Source organism: Erigeron canadensis, chromosome 8, assembly GCF_010389155.1.
Source record: "Erigeron canadensis isolate Cc75 chromosome 8, C_canadensis_v1, whole genome shotgun sequence".
In the NCBI taxonomy this organism is placed as follows: domain Eukaryota; kingdom Viridiplantae; phylum Streptophyta; class Magnoliopsida; order Asterales; family Asteraceae; genus Erigeron; species Erigeron canadensis.
This window is the reverse complement of record NC_057768.1, coordinates 1,559,423-1,568,685: the sequence shown is the minus strand read 5'-3', so window position 1 is coordinate 1,568,685 and position 9,263 is coordinate 1,559,423. Positions and strand designations below refer to the sequence as shown.

General features: G+C 30.1%; 1 protein-coding gene across 1 annotated transcript; it reads right to left on the bottom strand.

Moving 5' to 3' along the window:
• Positions 1-2,415: 2,415 nt before the first annotated feature.
• Positions 2,416-3,114, bottom strand: LOC122580660. Its single transcript, XM_043752930.1, has one exon. The coding sequence runs from the start codon at positions 3,112-3,114 to the stop codon at positions 2,416-2,418; it is 699 nt and encodes a 232-aa protein (XP_043608865.1).
• Positions 3,115-9,263: the final 6,149 nt, after the last annotated feature.

Genomic DNA, 9,263 nt, shown 5'->3' with positions numbered 1-9,263 from the left:
TCAACAAATCAAACGTAAATCGATAAATGTAGCATGATATCTATATATTCATCAAACGTTATAATATGTACAAAGTAAAAAACTATGCATGACAAAAATTTAGTCATATAAAATACACATAAATACAATACGAATAAGTAAAAAAACTAATAAGATAAATAAGAGAAAATCATTATACCCATGATATCTATTCATCAAACGTAATAATATGTACAAAGTAAAAAACAAACATGACAAAAATTAAATCCATTTGCAATTAAAAGAACCCAAGATAAAAAAAAAAAGTTAGATAAGAATATTACAGATTATATAAAAAATTTAAACTCATATGCTCCAAATGTCGAAAAGTTTGTGTATAAATCACAACCAAAATTCTATGCGGATGCAAAATTAGTTATCTAAGAATCCTAATAGTTAACTTCCAACCAACAGAAAAAATAAACAATCTTAAACATTAAGAAAAATTATTAATCATATAAACATGCATTAAATATCATAACTATCGTAAAGTAAATAGATGAGATTACTTTTGAATGGATTTATACTATTGGTAATATAAAAAAAAATTGGAAAGGGATTATTTTGTTTCTCTTCTCCTTCAAATCCCCAAAAAAAAATAATAATAATAAAGTGATTTACCGTTTGTTTATTATAGTTTTTCACACTTGAATTTATAATTGTTAGCTACACTTGAAAACAAAAGCAGACCGATGTGATATTTTTCTTTTATTAATTTGTTTCATCCGAGTGGGGAAAAAATGGGAATGAGATTTTTAATTATTTTCTTATTATATTTATATAGAATTAACCAAAATTTCTTGTTTTAGTTTACATAAAGTTATATTTTCTAAGGGAGGTAAGATTTATCTTTGCGAAATTTTAAAAGGGTTGTGTTCATATTGAGATTTATTTTATTATAAGTTTCTTATACGGCTTTTGTTTTTTTTTTTTTCATATGAGATTTTTTTCTTTAATATAAGGTATTTGGTATCTTAATTTTGTATATAAATATCTTTTTTATTTAATAGTTAATGGATAAATATTGTCAAAAAATGTGGTAATGCCATGTAGGATAAAATCTTAGTTGGCAATGTTTTAAGATAGTTTAAAATTGATGAGGGCTTTAAAAAGTTAGGATTCCTACTGTTTTAATATATATATATATACACAGGGGCGGAAGATAATAAGGGAAAAAGGGGGTAATGGTCCTTCCAAATTTTTGGGCATTATTTAGCAATTATATATTATTTAAGAGTAAAATTATGTTATTGTGTGATTTTACCTCCTCTGAAAGTCAGAGACAAAAGATAGATGCAGAAAACTGTACGTGAATGCTTAATTTTACCCCTCAACTCAAGTAATGTCGTTCAAGTTCCGTCGCTGTATATACAGGGACGGCGTCACTTTGGGGGCAGTGGGGTCAGCTGCCCCACTCCAATTTTGGTAAAATGTAATTTTTGAAATTTAAATGATATATTTATAATATTTTTTAAAAAATAAGAAATACATAAAAATATTACCTTTGTTATCATAAGCTTATTCTTTTGAAGTCATTGGTTACCGAAGCATTAATTTTGAGATAGATCTCTCCATTGGAACAATAAAAACCTTTTGTTAATTTTGATGTTTAATAGAAAGAATGAAAAAAGGGTTGAAGAAAAAAGTTTTTCTTTTGTTTGGGTATATTGTAGTACATAAATAATGTAGTTTGCGAAAAAACTATTTTCATTAAAACTATTATATATCTTTATCACAAACAACAATGTATAATAATCATAAGCGTTATGTAGGAAATATATAATACAAGCTAATTATTTCATAAAAATATATAGCCATTTATGAAAATAATTGGTATGATCATAAATGGCTATCCACGCCAATTATTTTCAATATAGCCACCAATATTTTAATAAAAATCTTAATAATAATGTAATCATGATGTTTTTTTTCTTTTTATATTATTTTCCTTTTTACTATAAAAAATGTAATAATCATGATGTCTTGTTACTTTTTTATTTTTAGTTTACTTTTTTCATTTGATTTTTGATATGATAATCATGTTGTCTTATTACTTTTTTCTTTATATATATATATATATGTATATATATATGTATGTATGTATGTATTTATTCTATTTCATTATTTTTATTTATAATATCATACATTTTACTTTTTATTGCAATTGAAACACTAAAAATATAATAAATCATTAACATGTACCTTATATAATTATAGATAATAGTAGAAGATATAAATAATACTCATAGATAAAAAAATATTTTAATCATTTTCTTAATCAATATTAATACAAGTTCTCACACCTACTGAATTACGTCTAGGGAATTTTATCTGATTGTACATAGTTTGTCTATCCAAAAAAGGATTTTCCCATGCCCGATTAAATGCGTGACTAAATCATTGTGGATGCGTAGGAGGTACCGGAAAATCTCCTTGTAACACCAGTCTCACGAAATGATTATGATTGACTCGTCCAATTACACAAATATCATGTGGTTGTGAACTTGGTAGGCTAGTAAAAAGCGGAAAGCACGTTGTCTCCCCATCTTTGCTCAAAAAAACAACCACCACATTATACCTTGAAGCAATGAGTAACCCAGTCTCTAGCATAGTCATCCAATATTGCGGATCTGCAAATCCTCCTTCAAAGTGATTCAGCATGTACTGAAGTGATTGTACGTCTTCTTTGTTAAAAATTGCAGTGTATCTTGCATTATGCACAAATAACTCATCCAATAAATCCATACGAATTTGACGCCAATCATCTTGATGACGACCAATGCAAAAAGCCGCCGCTCTAAATCCACAGTTTCCATCTCCTAGTACATTCTGAACCTGTGTGATATACGGAAGAAAATCTTCGAATCCCTGATCAATTAAATAATCTTTATCGTTCATACTTGGATCTGGATTTTGGGTTTCGGGTATATACATATATGGATCTGGATTGTGGTACATATATGGATTTGGATTGTGGGTTTCGGTTGTATACACATATGGATCCGGATAGTAAGCATTCTGGTGTTGACTTTGGTTCATAAAAGGATCTTGATAGAATGGTTGGCTTGAATAAAAGACTTCCGGAATATCATCCATTAAATTTGAACCACTCATGGGTGGGCCTTCGTCAAATTCGAAACAGCTGTCAGCTGGGACCTCATTTAGGTCAAATTCGAAACACCTATCAGTTGGGACCTCATTTAGGTCAAATTCAAAACAGCTATGTCTGGCCGGCTCATAACCCGAATTGACATAATCGAGAATGGTTGAAAAACTATTTATATACAGATAAAAAAAAATTAAAAATACAAAATACACTCCTATAATTATCTTATTTATAAGAAAAATAAAAAATGTTAGATTGATTAAAAAATAATAAATAAAAAGAGTTTTATAAAAATATTCCTAAAAAAAAGCCCTTCCATATTAATTCCTTTAAACCCTTAAAATAAAACACCCCCTCCCACAAAGAAAATAGATCGGCTTCTCAAAAAAATCCTCCCAAAAAAATCTCTCTCTTTCCAAAGAAAACCCTCCCATTCTCTCCCCAAAAAAATCCTCCACCCCTCCCTCTTCCAACTGCTGGCCGCCTTCTGTCACCCCCAAAAACCGCCGACCGCCGACCCTCTTTTTCAATTCATTCACAGATCCGGCTTAAATGGTGGTAGTTGGTGGTGGTCGTGGCCGGAAGTGGTTAAAAGACAGCGGTTAATGGCTTAGTTTTTAGATTTGAAAGTGTTTTTGGTGCTGGAGTGTTCGGTGGTCGTGGCCGGACGTGGGTGAAAGTAGCGGTTGTTGATTGCTTCATTTATATGGTGGTGGTCTGTGGTGGTCGTGGCCGGAAGTGACTAAAAGACGGTGGTTTACGGCTTATTTTTTAGATCTGAAACTGTTATTGGTGCTGGAGTGGTCGGTGGTCGTGGCCGTAGGTGAGTGAAAGTGGCGGCTGCTGATTGCTTCGTTTAGATGGTGGTGTTTGGTGGTGGTCGTGGCTGGAAGTGGCTGAAAGACGGCGTTTTTTTGTTTTCTTTTTAGATCTGAAAGTGTGTTTTTTAATTGGTGTTGGGTGGTTGTGGCCGGAGGTGGGTGAAAGTGGTGGCGGCCGGAGGTTGTCACATGGGTGGCCAGAGGTTGTAACATGGGGTGGCCGGAGGTGGTCGAGACTAGGCGCCGTTTTCAGTAAGTATAGATACACATATGGAAATATGTATACATATATGTATTTAAAGATCAAGTTTTGTTGCCGGAAAATGGGTGCCTACCGGAATTTTCGCCGGAAAGATTATGTTTGTATATGTGTTGTTGTATAAGTGTAAGTACATAATGTAATGTTTACAAAGTAAATCTGGAAAGAAATTAACCTTCTTGCTGCTAATTTGTAGTTAATTTCATTATGATAGTTTTAATTCACTATTTATAGTGTATTATATCTGTTAGTTTTGATTCATTTATTTAATTTTTATTTGCTAACTGTATTTTAGTGTTCCAAAATTACAATTAAATTAACTCTCTTTTTAAACAAAATTATGTTTTCAAAAATTTGACTGGTATGAAGTTACAGATAAATAGTTACAGATTATACAAAAATTATTCATGTTACAGATTATGTTTTCAAAAAAATTATGTTTTCAAAAAAATTATGTTTTCAAAAATTAACTCTCCAACTGTATCTTATTTTTTTTAAAATTATTCTTTTATTTAAATAAACAGTTACAGATTATAAAAAAATTAATTAGATAATAAAAAATGATAAAAATTACTAAAAAACTGGACAAAAATCTGACAAAAACCTGTTAAAACATTTAACTTAAAAGATAATAAAGTTTAAATTGTGTCAGTTTTAAATATATAATTAAAAAAAATGGATATTGATAGCTATAACAACATTCATGGAAAATTAAGACTAACCACCATCAGCTCATTCAAAGACACCTTCAACTTAATTACATTTTTCTACAACTCTACATTTACCGTTTCCTTTCTATATCTCGAATCATGCTCTCAAATCCTTATATTTAGTGAGGTTTCGAGATCGGATTCTAACGAGTCATGGTGTATTGCTACATTATTCACCAATCGAAAAAGCCTTCCTTGAATCTATTCAGTCTAAAGCTAACTCGATCGCCATAAAGATCGAAGCACATACAACATGTGTCGATATATAAAATCTCGTAAATAACGAAACACTCATAATTACTTCAGCAAATTGATCATACAAATATCATAAAAATAATATAGAAAATATTTATAGTCTACGTGAATCATTCACTTATGTTACAATAGTAATCATTATATTATAGATGAAGCAATAACGTACTCATTAAGTCAACATCTTGAAAAATGTGTGAAATCATAATTTTGACATTGAATGTACGTGGTTGAACATTTTCAGGTACTCAATAATATTTGAACTTTCATAATGCTGTTCAAAAAAATTGAACTTTCATAATACTATTCAACTACCTCCCGCCAAATAGAGTCGAGCCTATTTGGTAGAAATTTTTATTTCTTCGGATGAATTTCAGAGTTTTATTCTTGGCATCGATAACTTTAATTATTTAGGGTGGTTAGGGTGAAAGTAATGTAAAATTGTTGTTAAAAAAACACTAAAACAGTATACGAGTTTTTTTCTTATTTTCTTAAATGAAATTCTATTAATTATATAAAGTGAAATATAATCTATGTCAACAATATGTGATATTGGTTTTTATATTTGTTGATCTGATGACTGACACCCATTAAATCAATGTTACTGTTTTAGGAGGTTTTTGTTATTGCGATTACAAAACAGATTTTGTGTTTCATGATATATTATGTGTTTTCATAGCAGATAATCACTTTTTCATGCAAACATATTTTTGATTATTTGTATTTTACAAACGTAATACTCAGATAATCATTTCAAAATATAATCCCAACCAAACACTGGAAGTATTTTATTCACGTTAATATAAGATTTATAAAATGTTACAAACACTTTAAACTTTTAAAGACGTACATGATATGAAAGTCTTAACAAATTTGTATTCACTTGTTTAATTTTATACCAAGACGTTACACCTGTCCCTTTTTAAACATACGGTCGAAACCACAAGCAAGAAGTTGTAAGAACATGTTGATATACGAGAATGAGTCGTTTATGTATTTATTCTGTGATGGTAGTTTAGTGCTGAGAAACATTCCGTATTATCAAAGTGGAGTCAAAGAACTGTATCTATAACAAGTAAACTAGCTAATCAACCCTGGTGATTACCCGGACATGATTAACAAAATATAATAAAAAGTTCTGTATTTGATTACACTTGAATCATATGTATATGAAATTCAAGGTCCGTCATGAATTTCTTTATTTCTTATAAAAGAAAAGATTATAGATATTCGTTCTAAATTATAAAATCGTTATAAACTAAAAGGAATTTCGCGACACAGTGATTTTAGAACCCATCATACAATTATGTCAATAATGGAGGTTCATAAATATAAGGTGAAAATTAAGAAAAACCAAATAATTAGGGAACATAGCTAAAACATAAATGTAAAATTGATTAACAATGTTAAAATAATTTTAAATAGAGTTAGAATTTTATTATTTAAAAAGAAAAAGAAGCTTATAGTTATAGAACTAAAAGTTTTGTTTGAACAATATTTACAATCTTTTCCACCAAAAAAAAAAAGAATTATATAATTCCTAAGACTACTTGATCTCAAATTCTTCATACCAATCTCTACTAAAATTTTGCAACATGCAAAATTAATAAGTAACAATGGTACGGCTAGTCATAACAAACCACATCACCATAAATCGGTATACGAAATAATTAGGGTGAAGATGTAACGATAGCAAGTGGGCTACCAAAAAACCCAATACCTATGTAAGTAGTAGACATGTTTATATTCATTGCATTTGGAAGCATTTTTAAAAGTAAATCAAGCAATCAAACCTCTTGTTTTAGAATTGAATGTATAACTACAACAACATTTTTAGGCCCAACCCATTTTAAAACCGGACCAAAAATTACACAACTTGTCTGGTTACCCAATTTGTCCATTTTTAGACCTTTAAGCATAACTATGAATACCTAATTAGCAGCAAACCCGCCCCCAAATCTGAACTCATTACATGGTGATGTAAACGACTATATGAACACCTTTACTGGTTGCATACTGTTTCTAGTCATAGGTTAACCCAGGATTGATTCTAACATCTAGAGAAGGAAACATACAGTGGATGCCATTCAAAAAAAAGAGCATGCAATGGACTTAATATGACATATTTAAACAGAAGGATGATTTTACACTTGTGTTCATTTTAAATTATCATACACCTTTGTTTCATTTTCAATCCCTGGATACATTATTTGACGCTTCTTTAAAAGATGTGTTTCATTTTCAACTCCTGAACACATTATCCCGTGCTTATCTAAAAGTTGTATTTCATTTTCGATGCCATCAGAATCACTATGCTTTGGTCTTCATCCAGAATACCCTGTGCACGTGGACATGTTCTGGTTTGGAGTTTAAGCTCAAATAATACATCCAAATAAATTGCATTCATGACTTCATGCAGCAAAGTATTGAACTTGTGATGACAAGGCTAAACTCACCAAAAAGACCATTATAGCAAAATTCTTATATGCAGCATCAACTTGAGTACTACTGCTACCATATATGATAATGCCCCTCAGGAGGTGTTCCCAAGTGAGATTTTTAGTTTCATCTACCAGGATAATGACAATGTTAGTCACATGTAAAAAAAAAGTTTAACATATTATTATAGCACGTAAAATCTAAGAGCAAAGCAGATCCACCTCTGGTTGAGCAAGATTAGAGGCAACAATTTCTAGCCATTAAGTTATTTTCAGACCTTGCTACAAATACTTGATCGATGTTTATAGAATACAAGTAGCATGTAAAAATTTTAAAAGTAGAGTAATGCAATTGTACATTTCCGAACCTCGAGTGCTCTAAACCATACAAAATAGAAGAGAAATTACCTAAAAGATAAACGGGCAGCAAAGTGACCAAAGTGTAATGGTTATATTAGAATATTAGGTTTTAATTGTTACAATACAGTTATTGTAAATGAATTTTGGTGCATTAATAGTTAAGAACCTGTCCTGAAAGTTTTGGGCCATACGTTCAACCTAAGCCTTGTTTAACCAATATATCACCACAATCTAATAGTAAATTGTCTTTAGTGAAAAAAATTGATTAAGATAGAATCGGCATTTCGATACTTAGAAGGTATAAAGATGAACCAGTTTCTAGAACGACAATATCGATAGTTTATCTTCCCGGAAACATCTCAATAGTTTCTCTTCTCAGAAGAGCGTTTTGTTTTGATCAAAACTGGTTTTAAAAACATATAACCACATCACAATCAGCAAAAAAAAATAAAACTACATATAAATGAAAAAATGACATGAGAAAATATAAATAAATATGAACTTGAAATTTGAAGGAAACCATAATAATAAGAAACCCTAAAACATATAAAAAGAGGCATTAAAGATGAAGATATCGAGGCATTAGGTGCCCACTTAGTTGTCGAATAGAGCCTATCATCAACTCATTATAGTGAATTGATATATATCCATGCTTTTAAATTCTAATATCATGAAAGCTAAAAAAAAAGTAAGAGGCGCTCACCAGAACTTTTCTTTTGCTAATTTCAAAATTATCTTGCAAACAGCTTCCTGCATAACAAATAACAAAGTGAAAAAAGTATATACATCTTTTAACTTCCATGGATGTAGCAGCCATAATCCCCAAAATAAGTTTTTCAGATGTCCCAAAATTTGGTCATACTTCAAATACTTTCATAATTTAAAATTGATCTCAAAATACTTATCTTTGTATATTGGTTTGAGCATATACCTTCTAAATATAGTAAAGAACAGGAATTTAGAGTAAGTCTCTGCGAGTTATCTTTAAACGCATAATCGAGATAAGTTTGGCACAAACTGTGATTCAAATGAGTATATATATTTGCATTGATAAACAATGTTTGAAATTGAAAAAAAAAACTTGCATTTGGAAAGAGTGTGTAACAACCACCTTGGAAATGTAGTAAATTAGTTTCTCAAATTTTATCTAAGTTCTTAACGTGCTTTAGACTTAAGATATGTGCTCACATGAAGGTCAATTCGATCTTAAACCTTGAATTATGAAGACGAGTTTATGAATTTAATATGATAAAATACTAGATTTCGAGTCGTAAATGTTCGTATTTATGAAAGTTCTAG

Bases quoted from the DNA above. Each gene is read 5' to 3' on its own strand.
- LOC122580660 (XM_043752930.1), bottom strand. From the start codon at position 3,114: ATGGATGATATTCCGGAAGTCTTTTATTCAAGCCAACCATTCTATCAA.